General features: G+C 44.2%; 2 protein-coding genes across 2 annotated transcripts in view; one reads left to right on the top strand and one right to left on the bottom strand.

Annotated features, from left to right (window-relative positions):
- The window catches only part of kifap3a (kinesin-associated protein 3a), a 32,995-nt gene extending 23,538 nt beyond the window's left edge, over window positions 1-9,457 (bottom strand). Inside the window, exons 1-9 of the mRNA XM_041934662.1 lie at window positions 9,334-9,457; window positions 7,981-8,112; window positions 7,616-7,761; window positions 7,442-7,500; window positions 7,108-7,249; window positions 4,505-4,604; window positions 2,871-2,995; window positions 2,615-2,713; window positions 1,090-1,268 (exon numbers count right to left, since the gene is read on the bottom strand). Of these exons, the coding sequence (XP_041790596.1) occupies window positions 1,090-1,268; window positions 2,615-2,713; window positions 2,871-2,995; window positions 4,505-4,604; window positions 7,108-7,249; window positions 7,442-7,500; window positions 7,616-7,761; window positions 7,981-8,112; window positions 9,334-9,374 (1,023 nt within the window). The 5' untranslated portion in view covers window positions 9,375-9,457. The remainder of the gene's footprint in view (window positions 1-1,089; window positions 1,269-2,614; window positions 2,714-2,870; window positions 2,996-4,504; window positions 4,605-7,107; window positions 7,250-7,441; window positions 7,501-7,615; window positions 7,762-7,980; window positions 8,113-9,333) is intronic.
- Window positions 9,458-12,944: 3,487 nt separating this feature from the next.
- Window positions 12,945-24,076, top strand: ntmt2 (N-terminal Xaa-Pro-Lys N-methyltransferase). The gene is made up of 4 exons (XM_041934663.1): window positions 12,945-13,143; window positions 18,867-19,039; window positions 21,884-22,136; window positions 23,791-24,076. The coding sequence occupies exons 1-4, from the start codon at window positions 12,945-12,947 to the stop codon at window positions 24,045-24,047; spliced, it is 882 nt and encodes a 293-aa protein (XP_041790597.1). The 3' UTR covers window positions 24,048-24,076.
- The last annotated feature ends 2,984 nt before the right edge of the window (window positions 24,077-27,060 follow it).

The following is a 27,060-nucleotide window of genomic DNA, read 5'->3' as shown; positions in this document are numbered from 1 at the left end:
TTTAATATGTACACGTACGTAAAACAGCTCGCCAAATTTACATTACGTACGTGCAAATTCTCTTGTAATTTCGAGTTTCTCTAAAACCCATAATGTCGACAAAACGCTCTGGACCGACAAAAGCACCTGTGGCGGGGCCCAAAAGGCAGCGGAAGATGCTATCTATCGCAGGTAAAGTTAAACTTCTGGACATGCTAAGGGAAGGTAAAAGCTCTGCGGCTGTAGGTCGGCATTACGGAATTAATGAATCTTCCGTTCGTTCCATAAAGAAGGAAGAAAAAAACATAAGGACGACAGCAGCAATAAGGTTTAATAAGGATGCAAAAAGGGTTGCAACTGTCCGCAACAAGACCATGGTAAAGATGGAGTCTGCATTAGCTCTGTGGATTAATGACTGCAGGAAAAAAACATTACGTCAGGATGCAGCGGCTCAGTCTGAAGAGCAGTGAAATACACCTGAGTCACTATTTGTCCGACTCTACTTTGTATTTTTTCATAATCATTTTTAATTTTCTCCCGTTTAATCCAATCACTCGGGTCGCGGTGGGCGGTGCTAATCTCCGCAATTTGAAGTCTTCTGTTCACATCGATGATTAGAATTATTATTTGACAGTACAGTACAGAAGTTATTTGTTAAAAAAAAAAACGTTTCTAAAGTACTTTTATTTGTGAAACAAACGCTTGAGCCTGTAAAATGGTTTGTTCTTTCTTTTCAATGTATAATAGAGTATTTAATTGTATAATAATTGTAAAAAAAAAAATAAAGGTTTCTACTTCACAGATTTTGCCTATCACGGGTTCTTTTTGGAACGTAACCCCCGTGAAAAACAAGGGTATACTGTAAAACAAAACATCATTTTTATATCAACAAATATCAAAAAGCAAAACAGAGCGAGAGCGTCGCCACACGAGGCCAAAACTATGTGGACGCCTTCGCTTTTCCACCTGTATGTGACAGCTGCGGGGTGCTACGATGCCAGCAGACGAAGAGCGAAGTGTGAAACAGAAATACTGACTTCATGTCATCACGGCACACACAGTTTATCTGAACCCCCCCCTGAACTCGTCCTCTCCCCTTCGCCCTCTCACCATGTCGTTCTTGTTCTCCAGGAAGATGGAGAGCTTCTTGAGGAAGGAGACCACCACCAGCAGCAGCTCCTCGTCCTCCCGGTCCAGGATCTTCACCAGCATGTGGACGATGTTTTTGTTCCTCATCTTCAGCTCGGTGCGGGTGTCTTCGGCCAGGTTCAGCAGCAGACACAGAGCGACTGCGGGGCCAAACACGATCATCCGTTAAACATCACTCGCTTTTCTCAACATCACTCTGCTTTTTCACGTCGTTCCTAATCGAACTGACTTGTTCTTCTGCCACTTGTAGCTGCAACAGTTATTTTTTATCATCAATTAATCTCTTAATTATCTTTCTGAATAATCAGTTAATTGTTTAGTGTCAAAAAGCCCAACATAACCCCCAGAGTGACATCGTAAGTTGTTCTGTCAGACCAACAATCCAAAGCTCAAAGATATTGACAGATATGAGAGAGAAGCTGCAAATCTTCACACTGGAGAGGCCGGAAACAAACACGCGTCTCCAGTTACTGCTGGATAAACGACTTGAACATCAAATTTGTCACTGATTAATTTCCTGGCGATCACTTCACGTCAGCACTTCTGTCACGATCCTCCTGTTTGATATGTTCTGCAAGTTTTGTTTAGAAAACTGCTGTTTGACTAAAATCTGAATCTTGACAAAGTAAGAAAAGCAACTTTCCAAACTGTGTCATCTCACAAACTTCACAATCTTCACTGCAGTTAAATAATTTTCATACCAATGACAGCAAGGTTTTAATGTCTGCATTAAACACACGTACTGTAGATGCCGAACATATCTGATAGCTGGAAACGTCTCCGCTGAGACTGTAAATAAAGTCCGTTCGGCTCGCTGGCAGGACGGACGGCCGCAGAGGCTAAACAAACGCAGCTGGAGTCGCTGCGAGGAGGCTGCTGTTGGTTCATAGCACCTTATTCAAAACAGTCTGACAGACGCCAAATTCAGTTAAATCTGGAGAAAACTACTCCAGTAACCTAAAAACAAAAAAAACGACAGTACATGTAGTTTCAGCTTGTTCTGTTTCTAAAGAGAGTTGGTGGCTCCGCTCAGTCGACTGCTGCATGTGACTGACAGGATGAAACCAGCTCCTGAGGTTAATATCTGCTCTTTAGCTGCTCAATGCTCCACCATGTTCACCAGCTGGTCTCTGACAGTGTTCATCTGCTGTTTGCTGCTCAGCAGGCAGTGATCAGAGGCTTTTCACAGCTGAAACGCTGAGAGTGACCCAGAACAGTGAACTCCAGGCCAGACAGATAAGCAACGAGGGATGGCTTTCACACGGTAATTTGATTTCACTCTAAATATACTGATAACAGCTGCTTTAAAGTTAAGTGAATGTCCTGATTCAGAGATGCATAAACACGATCAGCACGTACTGATGGCTGGATCATCTTCAGCAGCTGCGACAGTCAGAACATGATGCAGCCACACCTGCTGGACACCGCAGGTAAGATGCGTTTGGCATCCTCATGGAGAAAAAGGTTTGAGGAGCGCGGTCAGTACCTCTGAGAAGCTGCTCCTGCTTGTTCAGAAGACTCCGGTACTTTCTGAAAGACTTCTCGTGTTCTTTCTTCAGATTTTGGTTCTCAGAAGATTCTTCATGTAAAATCAGTCAAGGAGCTCAAATTTACACAAAAAACATTAAACAGAGCACAATACTGAGTTTGAGATGGATAACAGAGTTTCCATACAGACACCATCAGTAAAAACTGGTTTTCAGATGAAAAGATTTCAGTTCATGGCTCTGAGAAAAGGATATAGGCCTTCTTCTTCTTCTGCAGCTCGTCCTGCCAGAGGTCATGCCTCTTCAGCTCGTGCTCGATGATGTTCATACACAGGGCCCCAATCTTAAAATGTGTGACCAGGCCATGGAACTGGGAGAAACTAGAGGAGAGAATTAAGACGGAGGGAGGAAAAAAGACATCCATTTATCCAAAACTCCATTTTCAAAACTTTTTTTGGGGGGTGTGGGATCCCCGCTGGGAGCTGTCGTTAAAATGACCCAATCCGTCACCCCTGAAGTAGTTTACAAAGTAAACTGTCAAAGTCAAAACACGTTCAGTCAAACAGTACGTCCTGGTCTGACTTATAATCAGTCCAACTTGAACCGTTTCACAATCCAAACACCGTAACACGGAGATGGACACGAGCCAAGAGTGACGATCGGTTTTCAGACACAGACGTCCCCCCGCAGCCTAAATCAGCTCTGACAGACATTTATGTATTATTCTAGTGAGGGCTAATTTTAGTGTTTCCTAACCTCCAGTCGGAGAGTGAAACTTCAGTACTAGGTATGCTGCCAGAGGTGGACGACTACTGTAAGAGAGGGGGGGGGCAGTGAGGGGAGAGGAGAGCAGAGGCAGCCGACTGTTCAGTCTGACATGTAGAAACACTGCAGACAAAGAGGCGACCGTCCATACGACTGCCACAATGCTTCTGCTTCAAATTCATGAGGATATAGACGATACGTGGACAGGTCTCGTGTACTTTAAACCTGCGTTTGTTTTTCTTACTTCAGGCTCCTTCGGTCTGTGAAAGGAAATCCTGACGCTGCAGCAGGCCATGATATTCTACACTGTGTCCCTCCAGCTAGTTTGTGTGCATCTCCAGAAAGAAGTTGTTTCACCAGTCTGATCTGGAAGAACTGACCTCAACCCCATCCAACACCTCTGGGATGAAGCGGAACGCCGGCTGTGAGCCAGACCTCATTGATTAATGCGCGTGGACTCGGAACGACACATTCAACCGTCTCATATGGACGTTCTGTTCGGCTGTCCACATACTTTTGGCCATGTATGGTCTTGCTAGTGATGGATGAGTCCACGCTACAGTATCTGATTTCATGAAAACGTAACAAGACGTATTTGGGAAACTCTCTCAGAAACACTGAGAACGTATTGATGTAAATCATAACGAGTCAAAGGCACAGACGTGGACCACAGACAGACGTGGACCACAGACAGACGTGGACCACAGACAGACGTGGACCACAGACAGACAGACTGTGGACCACAGACAGACGTGGACCACAGACAGACGTGGACCACAGACAGACAGACTGTGGACCACAGACAGACGTGGACCACAGACAGACTGTGGACGAGCACTCAGTGCTGGTTTTACTACGCTGGATGTCTGCACACGTGTTCCATGTGAGCAGACATGTCGGGCTGCACGTCGAAGGTGCAGTCGACAGAGGTAAACATTATAAATAAAGCTTAAAACTCCCCAAAAAACATCAGTCTGGACTGGAACCCTCAAAGTCTGCGGCCACAGATCAAAGCTATGATGAAACAAAACCACGGCTCTTAAAGCACCAGGTTTAAAATATTTCAATGCAACTTTGGAACAAAGAGACAGAATCTGATGCAGACACGAGTGGCGTCAGTTTACCTGGAGAAGCAGAAGAAGACGTAAGTGATGGTTGTTGCCAGATCCGCACTCTGCTTCCAGTCCTCCCTCAAAACTCTGGCCAGGGCTCCGAGGGCCGTCTCTGAGCACGCACACACACACACACACACACACACACACACACACACACACACACACACACACACACATCAGTAAAGACACATGATGCACATAGACAAACACACATAAAAACAGGTCAGACTAAAGGAAGCCGGACGGGAATGAAAAGCTACGGATGAGAAAGGAACACTAAGATCAGTGTGTGTGTGTTTGTGTGTGTGTGTGTGTGTGTGTGTGTGTGTGCGTGTGCGTGTGCAGCTGGAGCTTCATCTAAAGACGCGGCGTGGGGGAGTGCTATGGTCAGAGGCTCCTGGGAGTTTTGAGCTATAGGTGCTTCTCCACGTAAAGACACGCGTCCCACGGTCCGTCTCCTCTTTCCAGGCTGACCCCGGGCCTCGCGGTTCGCACGAAAACGCGGCTCTTATCAACATCGGCCCGGCTGATGCGGTGCGGCAGACGGAGCGAGCTGACGGCACATTATGACAGTTACAAATGAAGCCGTGCCATCTGAGCGCGGCTGCAGAGGACGGCGGCTCCGTGCTGTTGTGGGAGAAACAGGCCGGTTGTCAGGGAAGGGAGCCGAACTGGAGCTGAGCTGTGTTTTCTTTAAAATGGGAGCAGAGCTGATAAAAGCCAGCGGATTCTTCTCGAGCAGCACTCTGATCGGTCCAGTCAGAAAAAGACGGCCTTCGTGCTCCAGCTTGAGTTCGGAACACGGCCGAGGTTTGCACTTCTGAACTTTTTGGCGATCGGATCCACTTTCGCAACAGAAAAATTGTTTTCAGAAAATGAACACTCTGAATAATTGAGCGTGAAAGTTCATCTTTGACCTCTGCAGCGCTGTCAGCCACATCTCAAGGTCTTCCTCTGCACATGGACGTTTCTCAGCTGTCACACCAACAGTGGCTGGATGGCCAGAAAAAGATCAGGGAGGCCAATCACATGACACAAACTCCATTCACGAGGTTTTTTAGGTCAACTTCTGATTAACCATTAGGTGAAAATCTAATTCTGGCATGGAGCAGCCCAGTTTGTCCCTGTTAAAGGGGTTTCAGGAGGTTTTTTATCTGAATTGACAGTGTAAGGAGGTGAGGTTTGCTGTGTGGATTGTAAAGCCCTCTGAGGCAGGAACATTGACTTGACTTGGCAGAGCATATCTCTCTACTGGAGCTCCACCAGTGTTTTGTCAAACAGCAGAACTATATGACGGGACAGATATACAAGAAATGGACATGGACAGTGGACATACTGTTTATACTCCACTGGGGGCCTGCAGAGGACACCATTGTTGTCGACGGTCCACTTGTAGACTCTTGTTGACGTGATCAGATGACATTTATGTCAAATGGACCTTTGTGGACCTTCATTACCTCCCAGATGTAGAAGCTATAAATTGTGCTTAGTCAACTAATTACTAACTGAAGTGTGAATGAATGTATTGATTTAAATCTGTCATGTGACGTTTCTTTTTTATTCAGTGTTCTCTGGACCTGAAACTGGAGGACTGGGTCTCATTAGAGACTTTTTTTCATACTGGTGCCAACATGTTTGGCTGTGCAGAAGCTTCGTCTAAATAAAATCTACGATTGATGATATTTTGATTTGAATCTGGAGCTCCGCGATCAAAGAAAGTAAACAGAACGGTGAATCTGACCAGATGTGCAAAGCCAGTTTTTGACACACTGTGCCACTGTGTTACATCACAGTATTAAGGTTCAACACCTCGCTCTCTGAGTCTGATTAAAAAAAACAGCAGATAAACACCAGGATGTCATCTTGTCTCGTAATAAACTGTTAAACTAGCAGCTGAATAGAAGCATCATGTTCTGATATTATGATGGAAAATCAACATTTCGGTGTTGGTGATTGACTTCCACAGGAAAGCACCACAGACTACACCGGTGTGCATCCAGGGATCTGACATTGAGATCGTGGAGGAGTACAAAAACCTGTGTGTGCACCTAAACAATGAACTGGACTGGTCCCCGAACACTGTTGTTTGACAGTTACTATTTGTGCAATATTACATATCATTTACTGTTTTTGTATACTTTTATTTTCTGTGCAATAGTAGGAACACTATTTATTATTTTTTTTAATCTGAAGGCAGCTAACATTGTTCGTTTTCCACAGCTATTGGGGCAATAAATACTTTTTACATATTTTTTTTATAATTTTTTTCTACATACCTTATTTTTCTTTTATATAGTCAAATTTCTTTTTGTTTGTATAATATGTACATATATATATAGTCTACTTTTTATTTTGTATTTTGTTTTTTTTCAAATGTTCTCTACCTCTGCTGCTATTTCTCTTCCCGCTGCTACACATGCTGCTGTAATGCCCAAATTTCCCCAGCTGGGGATAAATAAAGTTTTATCTTATCTTATCTTATCTTGGTGGTGGTTGTAAACATGTTCTGTGTGACAGATAAACAATAAAGAGGAAATTAGTTTTCTTTGTAATTGGCTGAAGCGACCCCTGAAGCTGAATAAAGTAATTCTTTGCCACACAGTGGGAGGTACCGTTCTGTAAGAGTTCCTCCAGGTTGTCAGGGTTACGAGCCAGCTGGAAGATGAGTGTAGCTCCTCTGATCTTCTCCTGGACGCCTTCATAAAGCAGCTCCACGTACTCATCGATGCTGTTGATGCTCGCCTCTTCGTCCAACTGAAGGGAAACAAAACAGCTCAGCATCAGGAGGTATATTAATACACACACACACACACACACACACTCACACACACTCACACACACACTGTACTGTATCTACAATGAAAACACGTGTCAGCTGCAGCCCTAACAGACATGTGCAGAAACACACATAAAAACACTCGCACTCGTTCCTCTCTCAGCTCTTACCTCCACTCCTGCATAAGGTGTGAAGTCTCGAGGTGAGATGCGTTTCTTCTCCTGGTTGTCTGCGAAAGGAAACGTTCAGCATCACAATCACTTCCTTTTTAACTCTGAGGAGTATTTGAAACTTTGAACACATCAGTGCCGTTTGCAGAGTGGCGACCACAAACTCTTCAGTACCGTTTGACTGTTTGCGGGTTTGCAGATAGAAGAGCAGCTGCTCCACCTCGCGGAGTTTCGACGGGTGAATCAGACGACATTCCTCCACAACCTTCCGGGCCAGAGAGGACGTATCTGTGTGGGCGTTCAAGCTTTTCAGGCGAATCCTGAGGAGGAAATAAACATACAGACAAGTGAAATTACAGCAGGTAAGAAGACAGCTGGTTTTCAGACGTCTAAAGGTCTGAAGTTAAATTAAACAGATACAAACTGGGATTTTGTTTGACGTCTTGAGTTATTTTTATTTAAATCGTACACAGACAGAAGAACACCTGTATGACAGCACGTTCTGAAGCCTGTATTTAGTGATAGTGTATAATTCTCACAATTTCTGACACTCTTTGCGTTCTCCAACCATCGGGCCCCCGAGCTCCCCCAGGATCGTCGCCTCCACCTCATACTGAACCACGAGGGCTTTCTCAGTCGGGTGGACATCGAGGGTGCAGCCCTTCACTCTCCTGTAAGAGGCAAAGTTAGCATGTTCTTAATGTTAACGTACCACAGCGACTTCACTGCGTTTCATTTCTCTCACCTAAGATAAACAGACTAAATGCTCGTGGTGGTTTGATTCAGTTCAGTTTATTCACAGTTACAGTCCATCCAAAATGAATGTTATTCAGTAAGCATGAACTAAAATGATTATAGTCAAATGCATTAATAGTGTAGCAGCAGGTAGTGTGTCTATGTGTGATTGGAAGGTCGCCGGTTCGATTCCCTCACCGGACTGGCAGGAAAAATTTGGGTGTGGTCGAGTATCCTCTCCCCCTCCATTAGCCGGCTGATGTGCCCTTGACCAAGGCACTTAACCTGTGTGTTTCACTGCATGGTGCATGTGTGACGGTAATTTCCCAGTTTGGGATTATTAAAGTAAATAAAATTAAATTTAAAAAAATGGCAGCAGAATATTTCCAGGTGTAACACCAGGTAGAGTCAAAGTTCAGTTACTCTTTGATGTAAATCATTTCAAGAACATCTGACCAGATTAATTCATCAGCTTTTTAAAAACAGGCATTAATCTGTAAGAAGACTGATGTGTGAATGTATTAAACATCACAGTATCTGTGCTGTGTGTATTAAACTAAAGCTGCAGGTCACAGATCCTGTTTAATGTGTAATGTAGTGCAGACACAACACTTTGTTTCTGACCAGGACTGAGAGCAGATCTGCACTGATTATACACATTAGGTTTGTGTTTTAATGTAAACTGTTTGTTTCATTTTAACCGTTTCAAAGTAAGCTAATGCTAACAGCCACACTGTGTCTGTAGATCAGATTTTTCTTTAAAAGCTAATTACGCTCCTTAAAACATTAATTTTGCTGCAGCACAGTAAAATGCCTCGTTGAACATTAACTTAGCTCGTAAATTCCTGAATCGAAGATTGCTGGGGATTTTTTTAACCCCCAAACTGATCGATCGTCGATTCGTCATCTTGACAGACGTACAGGTTAGCTAACATCAGGCTAACGGTAGCTACTGACAGCTACCTTAACACGGTGGTTCTTCCACAAAAACGCATTATCATGAATGTTGGTAACAGAACAGTCGGTTATCCTTGCGGCCATCATTCTAACGGCCTGTCACACCGTCAGGGAACGGCTGAGCATCCTGCTGCTGTCCGCTTCACCGACCTGGTCGCTAACGGTACGAGCAGAAACAAGCTAACGTTAGCGGCTGTTACCTTTTCAGATACCGCGGATCTCCTGCCTGCAAACTGTCCATTTTAGATACGAGGAGAAGCCCACATCAGGTGCCTTTCGTCCCAGCTGCACCGGCTGATGCTGATGCAGACAGGGCGGATGTTTTCTCTCTCCTCAGCTTGTTGCCAGGCGGCAGCACAGCTCCCAGCGTGCAGTGTGAAGGACGATCGCGCTGCTGCCACCTGTGGGCGCGGGGGACCAGGCTGCTGCAGGCCCGCTGCACCAGACATGGAGAACATAAACTGCTGCTGAAGCCAGAGGTGGAATGTAACTCAGTACATTTATTCAAATACTGTACTTCTGATCCAATTTAAGGTACAATTTGACTCCATTCCAGCTTCATAAATGTTTGATTTTGCTGCTTTTCCTTTCCAATTTGAATGTATTTGTAATAATGTGGAGCTTTGGACTGTTGGTTGGACTAAATGAACATTGTGAAGGCGTGACTTTGGGCTTATTGTCACCACATTTCTCACTATTTTCACAATGTTTCCAAACCAAACAATCAATCGATTAATGGAGAAAATAATGTATGCAGTCTGATACAAAATACAAAAACCTCACCAACTCCATCCATCCATCCATTATCTATACACCGCTGAATCCTTGTGATCATTGTTGGTTGCACTATTTAACAGAGCAGTTGAGCTATTTTTAATCATTTTAAAGTCTATACTGCATTTAAGGAGGAGCACACAAAATCAGTCCTACGGAGGCCTTGAAAGGTCATGTTTGGAACGTTTTCTCTCAAATTCTTTTGCGTTATCTCACAATGACTTTTCTTTGCCTCACGATACATAAAGCACTTAATATGCAACGAATCTCACTGTCAGATCTAGAAATTCTTCAGTGTTATTTAAAGAAGAAAGCAGTTTGGTGTAAACAGCTCCTCCTCTTTTAGACAGGAATGTACGTGCAGATATGTGTGGTTACGGGGTGAGCGAGGGGTTAGATACCGCTGAACATGACCTGAAGTGAGGTAAAAAAGGATCCGTGAACTTGGGGTTTGTTTCACTCCTTGTCAGGTAACCTGACACCTGCTTTAACTTTCTTTTGACTATTTATACTTTGTGTGTGTTCAGTCCAGCAGCTCATTCTCTTTGGCTGAGCTGCGGTTCATCACTTAAACAATCCAGTCTGTGTTTTCTAGAACTGTGTTGTTATATTTCATCTTGTGCGCTTTAGCTTCCTCCTTGTTGAGGCAGTAATCTGATTTTTGTCATCTGATTCCTCCTAAGTGTTGTGTCTTTTCCCGTGAAGTGCACTTGCAGATCATTTGTCTTAATGAAATCAGACTTTTCAGACTACAGTAATAACTTTTTCATGTGAATTTTGAAAACTTCATAAACATATGAGCTCCACCAGCCACGTATCCAGTTCATTAAAGTCACAAATAAGAAACTAATGACAAGTAGGTGTAATCAATACTGTAACATAGTAAATCTGCTCTCAGGAAGTATCTGCTTGTCTCAGCACCAGTCAGTTTCTCACCTTGAGACAGCTGATGTCACTGTGCTAAATTTAGCCTGCGGCTCATGTGGGTCAAAATAAGCAGAATTCCCTGGTGACTGAATGATTACTGATGCTACAAGAACACACTTTGCTTTTGTTCGACTCACAATAACGGAGGCACTCGGGCAAAGCTTCAACCTCCACAGGCTCAAACTTTTGGAAAAGTTAAACTATTTAAAATTCAAAGTTTTCACGCCTCATGTATTATCGTTATGCTCGAGTTGGAGCTAAGCATCCTTGTTTTTGAAAGATAAATCAGTGATGACCTTTGAAGAACCCAGAGAGTTATTTAACCGGCGGTCACACTGAACTCAAGCCATGATGAACGATGACTTCAGACTAAACACGACAGAAAAGACGCAGTTCAACTTAGACTCTCAGCTGGACTTTAGCTGTTTGACTTGGAGCGATTTTTCCTCCTCAAGCCTAAAAGATTCATATGTAGAGAGGAAGAAGATAATAAATACAAGTCTGCAGTGAATCAACCCTTCCTTTTCCTGACAGCTGGATATACTCTGAATCACTCTATCAGCAGCCAATCACATTGTGTTGTCGCTGGGGGAAAGGTGTGTTTGTCAGGTCTGAGTTTTCCCCCAAAACAAAGTTTAGGACTTGAATTTGGACTTGTATAGAAAAGTTTCGAGCATCTTCTGCATTTAACCACCATTAGAAAAGCAACAGGCTGGCCAGTCCAGGACAGACAGGAGGAGGAACCACGTGCACACACAGGAAGCACAAGCTGAACAGAAAAAGGCTTTAATAAAGCAAAGTTCAAAAACAGGCTCACATGTCAGAAACAGACAGAACCATAAACGAGCGCAGGATCAGAACACACGATGAATGAACCGAGGAGCTGATGAGGGAACAGAGAGCAGGTGAGTGGGGATGAGGAGCAGGCAGGAGCTGACTGGCTGGAGAAAACACTGAGAGCAGGGCAGGTGTGGAGGGAAAAGCAGGCTGGGGGGGTGGGTGCACGGGAACAAAAAAGGGAAACAGTGCAAAAAAATACCAACAACAACCCAGAACATGCGATGAAACCAGAGAGGACAGGGATAAACTGGGTTTGTCTGTCAAATCAGATCTTTAGGACAGGCTGTCCACACTGTTATGCAAGAGCATGAAAAATGTGGATCCATCATGTCACACTGTGGAGAAGAACTGGGTGTACACTGCCACGCTGGATGCTGCTCAGACACTTTCAAATCCGATGTGAGCGGCCAGAGCAGCCGGCCTGAGACGCACCTGTAGAGATCTGACTTCATCTCAAACCACCTCCAAATGTTTGTCTGGAAGTGATTTACGAAAGCTACAAACTAATCTCCACAAGCTAGTAATGTCTGAAGAGGGTGCAGTCACGGTTGTCAGGTGTGGTTCGGTCGATAGAAAGTAGTTCCTGCATGAAACTGCTCAGAAGGTCTGAGGATTATCTGCAGTCACTGGGTCTTTTTTGGTGCAGCCGATTCGTCCACAACTCACAGCAGATGTATAAATAGCACTATAGTTAACAGAGAAAATGTATTTTTGATTTTGGGGTGAACTGTCCCTTTAATTTACAGACAGAAAAATCCCATGTCCACTTTGGTCTGTAAGAGAATGGGATGACTTGGAGCCTAAATTGCAGCTTTGTTCTCTGGCGTCTGCGGAGTTGCGCCAGTATGAAACTGGAGACACGTACGAACACAAGAAGACGTTGCTAATTTTAGGGCCACGTTATGTGGCAACAAGGGCTTGCGGTCAGACGTATGGACTCATCTCCTGCTGGAATTTGCAGCCCGAAGTTCATTTGCCTCTGTTCGTCCTGAGGCGGCATGCGTCTCCCTCCATACCCCAGCACCCCTCCCTAACTCCTCCCAAGTCAGAGTCCCCAGCAGGTGATCTGTAAATCTGGCGGGACATCCTGAAAAAGATCTCCGCCGATCTCTTGAGTGCTGGCAGAGACGTGTTGAACACTCAGCTTGACAGATTTAGCAGCAGCTGCAGAAACAGGGCACCGTAGCCGCGGAGCGTCACTCTCCTCTACTCCTGCTCTCAAACACCTTCGGGATAACAGCGCAGCTCTGCGAGGCCTCGTGCAGCCACAATGGAGATTTCGCTCGACGACGATAGCAGCAGCTCATCACCCAACTTTGAGTACAAGGGCGCTCACCAGGCGTTCAGGGATCGCTGGAAAGAGACAGATGACACCATGTGTCGCCACAGCATGTCCTTCCACCTGCACCACACGCTGAGGAGCGAGTTCTTCGCCAGCTACCTTTACCTGCTGGAGAAGATTCCTGTGGGTAAGAAGAAGGGCCACGCTCGGGTCCGACCTCACACAGTCTCACAGTCAACAGGTCAACATTTACAGCCTTTTCTTGACCCTTGACCCCATTAAAGAGGAGGCAGAGCTGAGGAAGCATGACAGTGGTTGAACATGATTTCAGTACAAATCACTTTACGCTGCTGAACATCGTGCGTTTCATTATTTAAATTCATCTTCATCAAAAGGTATTGCATTTGATTGGAAAACTCTGTACTGCATTACCCATAATGCCATCATCTCTCTGAAGTTGTTTTACATGTTGGAGTGAATCCAATAAATGGCTCGCTGGAAGTTAGGAAAATAAAGTTTGGAGAGTGGTCAGATGTAATGCGAACAGTGTTCATACCAAACGGGATCAAACACACAGAAACACTGATAATGACCGCGAGCTTTACTGGAGCAGCCAGCACTCTGGTTCGACCTGCTAATATCAGACATTTGTCCACTCCTTTACCTGCCACCTTGTTACTGATCAAGTCTAAAAAGAATCTGCATGCATAGATGCACACATAGCTTTAAAATGTAAATATAAGTGAATATGTTTGGATTTATGAGTTGTTTTTTTTCCTGTATTAACAAGACAGTGAACCTGCATGAGCACCATGAATGCTCAGTGCAAGTGCTGCTAATAAAAGCACTGCAGAGCCAGTTTCTCAGCCTTACTGAAACCTGGAACATGATGAGTTTTTCAGTCTTTATTTTAAGATAAATGTGTATGAACTTATAGTTTCCAGGACAGTAAAATGTGAACACATTATTGCATTAAGGCACAACCTTTAGAGCCCTCTGAGCTCGGTGCACTGAGAGGTTTTGCTGCTGTCGCTTTGGTTTGATATGACCAGCAGCTTATGGTGGCAAATGTTACTGAACTTCAGCGAGATATTTTGGGCTGCGTGTCAGTGCATGCATGCATGCAGGATGTATGCCAGCGTGGACCGTTAATGTGGTCCGTGTGTTCCGTCAACACATCATCCTGAGCGGACGTCCAGTGTCAACACAAACTCGTCTGTCAGATCTGGAGTGTGAGCGTATGAACAGAATCTAACAGAAAATAAGGTGAAATTCACTGTTCCATCATCTTGTTATTGTCACCTGTGGCCACCGCTCAGCAAAGGTGACGTAATCTGCCTTTAACAAAGAACATTGTGCTAGAATTAAACAGCTTCTTACACTGAGAGCACACACAGCGAGGTGGAGACCAGCAGGAGCTTCAGTTCAGATGCACAAACACTTTATCCACCTTTATTCATCGGATGTTTCAGCCTTCTCAGCCTCATCAGGAGGGGCCTGAGGCTGCTCCCAGTTCCCCCATATACAACTCCGATCTGTCATATGTCACTGTTCTGTATTCTTTCAACCAATTATTCAGATCGCTCCTCAAAAGATTAAATCACCTCCATCACTTAACATTTACTAATAACACTCATATCAAAGTCCATCTTTGTGTGAATGTGATACATTCATCCAAGGTGTACACTTCAGCTGCTCTCACAGCAATCCTGTGAAAGTTTAATCCTCTTAATGAGCCCAGAAATCCAGCATGCCTCCCTCTCATGTATACTGCAGGTCATAGAGGCTACAACAACACCAACACACCTCCAGAATCAGAGCACGTGTCCCTGCACATCAAACAAGCTGATTAGTTTGTTTCAACACTCGAAATGAACTGTTTATACTAATGATATCCCCCAAATCTGTATAATAAAGGACAGCGTGTGAATCTACATTTCTCTCTGTGGCATGAACAATAAATAAACGAGATGCAAACCAAGTGTTTGTTCATGAGGAAATTGTTGGGTCTCTGCAGATGAAGAGTTTGGTCTGTACCTGCTCTAAATTGAAAGTGTCCCGACACAACTTCAGTTGTGATTTGTCGCTATATAAATAAAATATTGAATTGAATTGAATTGAATTGAATTGAACATGTTAATCACTGAGTTTTAGAGGTGGAGGTGGTCAGGGCCTGGCCAGCTGTTTCTCTCTGCCTCAGATCTTTATGCTAAGCTAGAGGCTAAGCTAACCACATCCTCCTGACTGCAGCTCTGTACTGAACACACAGTCATGAGATGGATCTTGATCTTGCATCACCCGAATTTCTCCAGCTGGGGAAGTATATCTTATCGTATCTTATCTTATCTTATCTTATCTTATCTTATCTTATCTTATCTTATCTTATCTTATCTTATCTTATTAATGATTAAAGAAATTCTTGCAGTGAAAATACATTGAAAACCAAACCAGCATATTTCACTGAATATAATCTAAGAATGTGTTTATGTAAAAATCTATTTTTCACAGCACACGCCGGTCAGTGAATTAACAGGCCTATAACAAGCTCTCCATGGTAACCGTGGGCTACTCTTCATTGTAGAACCTGACCCTGACCCGGGTTATGCGTTAGTCCAACATGAGACCACGAGCTGCAGAAACAGGAGATCCTGACCTGATGGTCATTCTGGCTCTGAGATGCCTTATTTTCTTACCACTAACTCGATACGAGGCCCATTAATGGCATGGCACGGCAAGCATGAGAGCACTAACTCATGTCAGTCAGTACTATACATGACAGTCAGAGATTATTTACAGCCACAACTGGATGGAATCAAATATAGATTTTGTCTTGTTTATGTCTTAATACAGTAAATGTCAATCTAAAATCTACCTAAAATAAACATACTGTACACTAGTTGGAGGGGCATCACAGAAATAAACATTAATCTTCTGTCCCTTTGGTTTAATCAGACGTCTTCTTCTGTTACGCTGAAGGGCAAAAGTCAGCTTCTGAAGAGCTGGTTCACTCTGCAGGTGTGAGATAGAGGAACATGGAGGCCATGGACTGAGACTTCCTTGGCAGACATGATCGTCGTCACGCTGTCTCCCCCTTCGCTCGATGTTTCTATACTTACCCTTCCTCTGAAAGCCTTCCTGAGGCGTCACATGACACGTAACCGCCCGCTTCAGATGCGCCCATAAAACCTGATGCCATGACGAAATCCTCAAACATTTCCTGGCACGAGCCGGGAGAGCCGTGGCATGAATTGTCTGTTTCTACACCTTGTTTTTAACGTGACTTCCAGGTGCCGAGCGGTTCACTCCCTCTCTTGGCTCTTTGCCCCGTCCTGATGTGTCTATGGAGGAGGGGAATGAATCCCCCCTCCTAATGCTTCACAGTGGTGTCATGAATTCTGCCACTGGAGATCCTGCACAAGTGGGTGGACTTCAGTCTGTGACCCCCACCTCCACCCTTCTACGCCCGCAGCGTGTCACCTAAGCCTTCGGAAATGTCGCGTTCATTCTGCCGGATTTATTTCAGCTCAGCAGAAGTGAAGCAGAGAGAGTTTGGGATAGTTTAACAAGCCCAGTGTTAAGTTTCTTAATGTCACAGTATGTCAGTGACATAACTGCTGCAGTGCAACACATAATTGAACGCTTTCAAAACAATGACAAGCATAAGTGGGGCTGCGGTGGTCTTGTGTCCCTCGAGGTTCACGGCTTCCCGGCAACATCAACTTCCTGCTAACTGGTGACCTAAAAGGCTTGTAGACACACAACAGTAGAGACGAATCGACCAGCCTGTTATCTTATATCATGTTAAAGGAAAACTTTCGTTTTTTACAACCTGGACCTTATTTGTAGCATTAAATACACCCATTTACTCACCCAGACAACTTTGGTGGCATTTGGAGTCGTTTTGAAGAAATTAGCCCCAGAGGAGCGGCGCGTATATCCGTATAATGCGAGTACTCTGGGCATCCATGCGCAGCCTCTATATAACGCATAATCTGCAGAAACTCGTTCATATTCCAATATTTTGTTCTGATATGCTGGTGCTATTCCCCTCTGAGCCCGTGGTGGCATGTTATCAACATCCAGCGTCTCTAGACAACTACCTCAGACGTGGATGATGTCATTACCGAACGCCGCACGCTGCGAGCAGCCAGCCACAACACGGCTAACTCTGCGGCGGTCGGCTACGAATACGCAATAACGAACCATAGCTGTGCCAAACTACAGCTAAACTAGCCGACCGCCGGCTCAGAGGGGAATAGCACCAGCATATCATAACTAAATATTGGAATATGAACGAGTTTCGCCGCAGATTATGCATTTATAGAGGCTGAGCATGGATGCCCCGAGTACTCGCATTATACGGATATACGCGCCGCTCCTCTGGGGCTAATTTCTTCAAAACGACTCCAAATGCCACCAAAGTTGTCTGGGGGAGTAAATGGTCGTATTTAATGCTAGGTCCAGGTTGTAAAAAAACAAAATTATCCTTGAAGCTGGGCACAGTGTCAGAGTAGCACAGCACGTCCTTATTTATAGTCTTTCGGTAATCAAATTATCATTCTACATTTTGTTTCAGATTGTGAACAGTGTTAAACTCCACAACAAGCAGTCCAGTGTCCTGTTGCATCTACAGTTGGAAATAACCTGTTACTAACTCCTGATTGACTAAAACTACAGTCACTGAGCGTTAGATCTGGTGATCATCCTCAACATCCTGACTTGTTTCGTGATGGTGACGTCAGCTGGTGTAGTTGGCCAGTTGGTTGGATTTTCATGGTCTCCTGAGGATGAATCAGCTGATCGCTGCTTATCTGCACAGAGTAGATGGAGGTGGGCGGGGCCTCAGGCGCTGGAGTGGTGTGGAGACTTTGTTTTGTCTGGAGATTTAGATTTTCCTCTTCTTTTCTTTTACCTTCCAGTAACTAAAAAAAATTAGTTATAAATCCTTGAGATGCTACTGTCCACTTGTATCTTTGAATTGATTTACTATGCAGTCACACCACCTCTAAAAACTTCTCAGTCTGAAGACACATCATCAGAACCAGGTTATCCATCCCTTCCAGCACTAACTGTCATGTCCATTTGTCTGACGCGCTTCTCCGATGATCCGCCGACACAGGAATAACTTAGAGAAAAGTGCTTTAATAAAAAAGATAATCAACTTAAACAACGTAGCAACTTAACAAACAGCGATCAATGGACTTAACGTGCATGGTGCGGTCAACAAAAAATACGGCGACCCACTCAAACCTCTTCCCTCGTGAACACCGGTGAACAGGTGCTTAAATCAACTAAGTGACACCGCCCATATTCCTGTGACCCAGATTCCACAAATCACTGCCACCAATCACAACAAAAAAATACCAAAACAAATCAAGAGCATAATCAAATCTTAACCTCACCTTCATGGCACCTACAAACGTGTTTGTTGATGTCATTGAGGGTTATCTCTGCTTTGGCTTGGATGGAAATCTAATATGAAATAGCTGCAGTGCATGTTGAAGAGTGACCAAAGAGGAGCCCCAGCAAACAATTTGTTCCCAGGTGTTGGGGGGTATTTCTGCATATGTGAAACATGTGAAGTCACTTGAGTTGGTTCAGCTGAAGACAACAAGTTAGGAAGAAGTGATCTCACCAGACCTCTGTGGCTACTGTAGCTGCTACCAGCACAACACACCCTGATATCCCACTGAGCTGTATTTTACACCTGCTTTACACCTGACCTCTCACCTGTGATGTACAGGAAACGGTGACATCACCGCTGGGTGTCGTCACTTGAAAGAGTCACGACACCAGCACTGACAATCTGTCTGCAAAGTTTCTTTAAACGGTAGATTAAACTGTTAAATCTGAAACAACATGACGCTGTCTTCTGTCCTCTGCTCTCTTTATGTCTGTCTGCGTCCTCAGTGAAACTGTTTCCTGTCACCTGTGAGTACATCAAAGGAGAAAAACAGTTCTACTACAGAGCTCAGCAGTTCTACCAGGACGTGCCCGCCTCGGAGGAGGGCATGATGGGAGATTTTGTGGAGATAAGCAATGTTGATCTGGAGGGTTCCCGGCAGTTTCTGAAGAGGTTTGTGGTGAGTCACGTTGAAGTTCGCTGTGTGTATCGATTTACACTGCGGCAGTGATCCATCGAATGTAGAATCTATTCTGGGTGAGGAATTCATCCTGACTGTACAACAAGAATTCATCTTGTTTCACGTGCATGGGAGGAGGCCTCAGTGCAGCTTCTAATAGCAGCATGATGCCAGCCCCATAAACACCAGCAGGGTCGAGCCAACAGCTGCTAATCAGTCTGCACTGTCGTCTACTTTTACAAACACGAACTAGTTTACAGTGAAGACGGAGGAGATGTTCTTTGTGTTTTCTCTTGAGAAATATGTACAGTGTTATATATAACTAAGAGGATGAAGAAATAATCTGGCAATAACATGCTGTAAAATGATGAATCTTTGTATAAATTAACCAAACAAGACACAACGTATTAATTAGTGAGCTTTAGAGGTGCTGTTAGGTGCATTACCTTTGGTTTCCAGTTATTAATCTATGTTAAGATGACCTGCTGCTGCTGCAGCTTCATGTTCAGTGTACAAGAGTCAGTCTTCTCATCTAAAGAGAATAAGAACATCCAAAAAGTCCCAAAAACTCTCAGAAAGTCCCAGAAAGTCCAACCCTTCCTTTGACATATGTCATAAAGTTCTGCACTTTTGAACCTCCTTACGCTCGTATGTCTCAACATGTTTTTATGCATGCACACATCTTTGTTTGTTCAAGTGAGTGTATGTCAGTGAGCGCTAGAGGAGGTTTTTTTTTAGGTGCTGGGAGAGTCCAAGTGCTAATTCAGGGCAACGGGTTTGGCCCAGAGACCAGGTTATTTAGAGGATCAGTTTTACAGGAGCTCTAATTATAAACTGCTAAGATTGGATGCTTTAAAGGAGCTGCAGACGGCTAAGTGGCTTCTTTTGCACTGGTGCTAATGTAAACACAACAAGCCCTGATTTAACGCAGCTCAGTTGTGGTTCAGTGTTCACCACTACAGTTCACTAAATAAGTTAAATGTCAGTTTTCTATTCTCAGCATGCAGCCCCTTCTCTGTCAGGAGACCATGAGAGGTTACCAACTGTTATTGATGATATTGATGCAGAAAATCAGGAATCAATTCATATCAGGGATCGATTATTTAAATTATAGATTGAACAGTTTGTAATTTTTGGAATAATCAAGTAGTTTATGAATTGTTAGAGGAAAATGGTTGATCACAGCAAATTCTAAGAATCGTGAATCAGAAATTATTGCTTTTAAAACAACATAGACAGTTAACCAATTAGCAAAAGCTTTGGTGAATAATTGCTCTTGAGTAATTGATTAATCAATGAGTACTTTCAGCTCCAAAGCTCAGTTCAGCTCCAGTTCACTCAGTTTACGGCAGTGGGCTCAGACTTCAGGCCAGTGTTTATTATGCAGGCGACAGAACACAACATGCATCCTGACATGTGAACAAAGGACATTTTTCTACTGTTAAACTTGAGTTTAACCTCCAAACTTAAATCAAATAAAAGTTTTGAAACAGCCAAAAAGAGTTCACGAGAAGCTGTGAGTGACTGGGTCATGTAGATCTGAGCAGTTTTCTCCTAATATATTTTAGATTTTAGACATTGTTGACATGGTGGTTTTCTGAATTATTGATCATTCATTGTACAAGAGGTTATTTACACCTGCTGCAGCAGGATACATATAAATATACACTTATCATTAACTAGGGGGGGTCTGTGGGTTGGTTATAGTATTTAGATTTTCAGGTGGACCACCATCCTGCCCTCATACTTTGACCCGTCTGCCTGTGCAGAGAGCAGCTGACCCTTGAATGGTTGCCAGGTTGGGCTGATAGATGGGTGAATCGTGTGTAATGTGTGGATCGTGTGTGTGGAATATTTCATAGATGATCTGGCAACTTGGAGGATGTCAGACAAACGTACAAAACTTAGGGACCCTTGTATGCATTAATAATGAAAATTATGGGAGTTTTCTGGGAGGAACAACAAAACAGAACCCGGCAAAAAGGGGAGAGCTGGCAGGTATGTAGTGGAATATTGTAGCAGCTAACACGTGGTTGGTACATGTCTCTTAGACTGATGTGATGTTTGCTTCATTTTCTGAGTGTGCATCAAATGTCCAAACATTCAGTTTGAGCTTTTCATGTGGACTCACAGACCCTGAACGTCTCTGTCTTCCACCAACTCTTCTACACGTGTGTGCTCAGCCGCACACCCTCCTCTTCCAACATCTCCTCCCTGGCTGTGAACAGCTCCTGTTTAAACCTGAGATCTCCATTAAAAACAAGTGTGGGCGAAAAAGATTTAGAATACATCCAGATTAAAGTGAGCTACATACACACGCAGCAATGTGGCAGTAATTCACTGAAACCAGGAAGCCTCCTGTAACAAGCACAGAGCTCCTCGGGGCCCCATCTCTCATACAATCACACACTGGGGCCCCCGATGCTGAGGGGTTGGAGTGAGGTCAGAATACCAAATGAAAAGGAAGAAAAACCAACATGATTCAAGTGAGGTGACTTTTGTTCCCTCCTGGTAAAGTTCATAGCTTCGCTGCCCTGAGGAACTGAGGTCTACTTGTTTGTGCTGTCGGTGCTTTGAGGTTCGGAGGCCTGACATCTGGAAACACAGGAAATAAAGAATAGGCTCCTCGATGACTTGTAGAAATGGTAATAACATGCTGCAGGGAAACTGACATTTAGTTTTCTGTGAAACACAAATCCAGCTCTTCTTTTCATGGTTGCCTCAGATTTATTATGAACAGTCTTCAGTTGAGGAGTTGTACTGACTGTCCTTAGAACAGATAAACCTCTAAACAAGGTTGAATTTTTCCACAGTGAATAATCCCCCCCCCTGTTTCCCCCACAGGGTCCTGGTAAGGCTGGAACACACTGCGCCCTGGACTGTGGCTGCGGGATCGGCCGTGTGACCAAAGGCGTCCTCCTTCCTGTGTTCGAGAAGATGGAGATGGCGGACATGATGGAGCACTTCCTGCTCCACGCACACGAGGAGTACCTTGGCGACGACGCCGACCGCATTGAGACCTACTACTGCTACAACCTGCAAGAGTTCACGCCTCCGAAACACAAGTACGACGTCATCTGGATGCAGTGGGTGGCATGTAAGTATGAGAGAGATCTCAGTTTGCAGTCTGCTCATCGCTCAGGCTGGGCCTATCGAGAAACTGTACTGTTGTGACAATATCCACAGGTCAAGCTACGCCTTTATGTTGGGGTAAAGGATAACTTTGGTTATTTACAACCTGGACCTTATTTGTAGCATTAAATACCATTTACTCACCCAGACAACTTTGGTGGCATTTGGAGTCGTTTTGAAGAAATTAGCCCCAGAGGAGCGGCGCGTATATCCGTATAATGCGAGTACTCGGGGCATCCATGCGCAGCCTCTATATAACGCATAATCTGCAGAAACTCGTTCATATTCCAATATTTTGTTCTGATATGCTGGTGCTATTCCCCTCTGAGCCCGTGGTGGCATGTTATCAACATCCGGCATCTCTAGACAACTACCTCTGACGTGGATGATGTCATTTCCGAACGCCGGGCGCTGCGAGCAGCCAGCCACAACACGGCTGACTCTGCGGTGGTCGGCTACGAATACGCAGTAACGAACCATAGCTGTGCCAAACTACAGCTAAACTAGCCGACCGCTGGCTCAGAGGGGAATAGCACCAGCATATCATAACTAAATATTGGAATATGAACGAGTTTCTGCAGATTATGCGTTTATAGAGGCTGCACATGGATGCCCCGAGTACTCGCATTATACGGATATATGCGCCTCCTCTGGGGCTAATTTCTTCAAAACGACTCCAAATGCCACCAAAGTTGTCTGGGTGAGTAAATGGGCGTATTTAATGCTCTTTATTAATCAGTGATTCCTGTCTGTCCAGGAAAGATTGTTGTTTTGACAAGTTAAGTATGGTCGTGATTAACAAAAGAGTCAGATTCCAGCCTTCCACCACCCTGACTACACACCTGGACTATGACTTGAACCTCCCTCAGTAGTTTTTTAGTAAGTACTTTGTACTTTTGCTTCACTGATTTCTGTGGTACCATTTGGACATTGATGATGTCCAAAGTGCAGATTTGTATATTTGGATCTTGTCTACCAGTGAGGGTATGATGGAGCATGAGATCAACAGGTAGATGGGTCCAGGTCGGCAGTGATGTGGGCTTCATATCAGACTGTTGAAGCGAAGAAGAAGCGAAGCCTCAAGGCGAAGCTCAGAATTCACCTGTTGATCTATTCCAGCACCTCTGGTCCAGAGGACAGACAGTGTCTGAAAGCCTTTGGGTAGCACGAGGATCTTTGAAGGAGCTTGAAGTAGAACCACTGTTGCAGCTGCAGTTTAGGAGATCCAGCATCTGATCAGGAAACCTCCTGGAGGCCTCCCTGTGGAAGTGTTCTGGACACGTGTAGCTGGGATGAGACCCCGAGGCAGACCCAGAACACGCTGGAGAGATTATATCCCATCAGACCTGGAGATGCCTCGAGGCCCCTCAGGAGCTGGAGACAAGGACTTCTGGCCTTGAAATAGAAATATAATGCTATAATATGATCATGTCACTTGTCTTGGCCACCAGATTGCAGTAAACTGGTAGATGAAGCAATATAAGCTGTTTTTATGTCAAGTGCTGTTGACTCCATCTAGTTTTGCTGCACATCAGTTGGGAATCACAGGAACAGGGACAGATATCTCGGTTGTGTTTGTTTTTTTTTTGTCTGCATTCCTTTTCCGTCTCTCTCCTCAGGCCACCTCACAGACAAGGACCTGCTGAACTTCCTGATTCGATGCAAGAGAAGTCTGCGTCCGAATGGCGTCATCATCATAAAGGATAATATGGCGCGGCAGGGCTGCAAGCTGGACCCCATTGACAGCAGCATCAGCCGCCACCTGGACATCATGAAGAGCATCATCGCCATGGCCGGCCTGGAGATCCTGGCCATCGAGAAGCAGGAAGGCTTCCCTGAGATCATTATGCCTGTCTGGATGATTGCTATGAAGTAGAAGTGACATTATTACTGATAAAGATTCAGATTGTTGTTGCTCCATTAGAAGGAAAGTCGAACCTAAAGCTTAATTTAAATGTTATTCCTCTTTTGTTTCGTTGAGATTTGTGATCAAGTCTCTGAAAGCTACAACAACACAGACAGAAACCTGAACAGTGTCATCAGGAGATAAATCCTGAAACGGCGGCGTGGGTGGTGTGATGCCAACAGGGCCGATTTTATGGAGACTACTTTCTCTGCTCGGCACAGATATGAAATAAAGGTTTTACGTGGACATTAAATTTCTACAGAAGCACACAGTATGTCCACAAAGCTGCAATTTATTGTCGGCTGACCACGTCCAGGTTTCGTATCTTGATGAGTTCAAACACAGACCCTCAGTTCTCTGGGGTGTAACTGTGGGAGAGGCTTGTTCCCGTTAGGATCAGTGGAATAACATGTGGATTCAGGTTTACTCTTTGGTTTCTCCTCTGTGTGAAGGTTTTGTATCAGTTTCTGACTAAATCCAACATGTTACAGCACAAGTACAACATATGAAAAACAATCATGTGTCATGTTAGAGTCGATTTAAAAAGTTAATTGCTTTATATTTTGGAATATGATTAACATGTGATCTTTAGCAGGATACCATATCCGGATAATGACACCTTTACATACATACATGCATTCTTGACTTTTCCCACATTTTTCCTGCAGCACATGGCACATGTGCATCAGTTTTTGCCTACCGTCCCTGCCAGCACGTTCCTACTCGACCCATGTACTTTACATTTGGATGATGTCACACAAATACAAATATTTTCTAGGCTGTGGAAGGTTTTCCAAACCTATATATACAACAAATACCTCCATGTATTGAAAATTCAGAATAGAAAAGAGTGATCGTTTAGCTTGTTTGAAGCTCGAGGTTCACAGGGAAAATGCAGCAGAGCTCGGTTTTTGTTGCAATACCGTGAGTGGCCACTGGCACAAATTTTCTAAAACTATGGCCACAGATTGATTTTATAATAAGTCACCTCCTCGTGGGGTTTTTGGCCAGTCTGTCTGTATTCCAGTTGCAATGCTGTGTGTATTTACATCTGGATTAAGCTGTGCTTTCCCAGTGAAGATACAGATCACATGATACAGATCACATGATACAGATCACATGTTAATGCCAGGTGGAGATGGGGTCTTCATGTCACCGTTTGTAGCTCACTGTTTATTGTCATCCAGTGCAGGTTGGTCCGGTGTAAATATTAATTCACTATTTATGTAAGTATGTGTTTTATACTTTTGCTTGTAACATTGCACATGAATAGACATGAATAGAGTTTTATAATGTTTTCCTCTGTTTGATTCTTTCTGTGTGGCCCCTGAATTTAGACCATAATTACAATAAGAATGATTGCAGTATTTGCTTGTTTAGATTCTACTTTCCAGAACACCATCAATACATTTTTGTGCATCTTAGCGTTCATCAGCTCCATGCACACACGTTTAGCTAAAACTGAAATGTCAAACTTGGAAGGCACATGGATGTAGTTTTATGATTTTTGAATACTCTTTTCATATATAATGTATTTCTTCCCATGGTTCAAACAAAGCCTAATAAGATTACAGACGTACTGTTCACTATTATAATCAAGGCTGGAAGATAAATGCTGACCAATTTTCCCTAAATATTCCTACAGTACGGCCGTCCACACCCCTGACAGTGACCACGCTGTAATCTTCTGAGTGGGCTCCAAACACGCCAGATAATTGAGATCCTCTCAAATCATTATGGTAATTCTCCTAAGTATTATTACTATTATTTTTTTTTTTCAGACCAACAGTAGAAGCAGCACATTGTTTTGGGCTAATGACTTTCAGCTGGGCCCCTGAGGTGGATGGTGGGGCTGATTATTTCCTGGTTTTGACAGACAGTGCCTGCTTTCATATCTGCCCTGGCTTCATTTCAAGCCTGTCAAATGTTGTCTGCATAAAACACATCCAGGAGTCGCCTCAAATATTCAGCGTTTGCGTGCGTAAGCGCTCGACGGGAGTAGTGAGGAGTTGTTCCTCCCTGAGCTTTTTATGAAAGGATAGTTTGTCAATGAGTAGACTGGCACTGAGAAAGTACAAAATCATCAAAGTGTCGAAGGCGCGATGGCGTGAGATGATCTCCACGGCATGTTCCTCTCGCCAGAATGACTCTTTTGAGATGTGAACGTACCAAACACATTTTCCACATCCCATATGAATTAAAGATCAGAATGGCCCAAAGTTAAACTTGTAGGTATTTTTTTCCCTCCCCCAGCAAATAGCAGCCAAATGTGCTGTCACCTTTTCAGGAGTGGTTAGCGTCGCTGACAGTCAAGGCTATCATTTCTAATACTTCTCAATGTCTTCTGCAGCCGCTCGGCAGCAGTTTGAATATATTAGCTGGAGTAACACTAATTTGTCCAGTCACGTCAGCGGAGCAGAGCGTTGGGCCCGATTCCAGACGGCGTCCTCAGAGACAGGAGGAGGACAGAGACCACAGGAGGATGGAGTGACCAGCACTGTATTCAGAGCAGGAGAGATCGCCTTAACGTGCAAAGCTCTGCTGGGAACAGTTCAACCTAAAGCCAGGGCTCCAACTACAGAATAAATAAATACCTCTTTTGGTTTGCTTGGTATCCCCAGACCCATCTCACATGTGCTGCATATGCCAACATCAGTGCCGTCAGTTTGCAATGGTGGCGCCTGCACCGGTGTTTGGCAAGGTGGAGAAGCTCAAACTTCAGCATATTTTTCAAAGGCCAAGACTATTAGCTCTTCCAAAGGCAACAACAAAAGACAAGTAGTTCCCAAGTGTCACAGCTGCCTCGGGGAAGGTTGCCCTGTGAGACTCTGTGAGATCACATGAGATCACGTGAAGTGAGAATCTTGCAGGCCAAGATCTTGGAGCTTGGACCAATCAGTGTCCTGTGAGGACGCACCTGCAGCTACAGGCAGGTGTGGTTTAGGTGTGCCAGCAAACGATCAAAAACAAACGTTCAAAAACG

Source organism: Chelmon rostratus, chromosome 4 (assembly GCF_017976325.1).
Source record: "Chelmon rostratus isolate fCheRos1 chromosome 4, fCheRos1.pri, whole genome shotgun sequence".
NCBI classification, from domain to species: domain Eukaryota; kingdom Metazoa; phylum Chordata; class Actinopteri; order Chaetodontiformes; family Chaetodontidae; genus Chelmon; species Chelmon rostratus.
The sequence above is the reverse complement of the archived record's forward strand: the minus strand, read 5'-3'. Positions and strand labels throughout refer to the sequence as shown.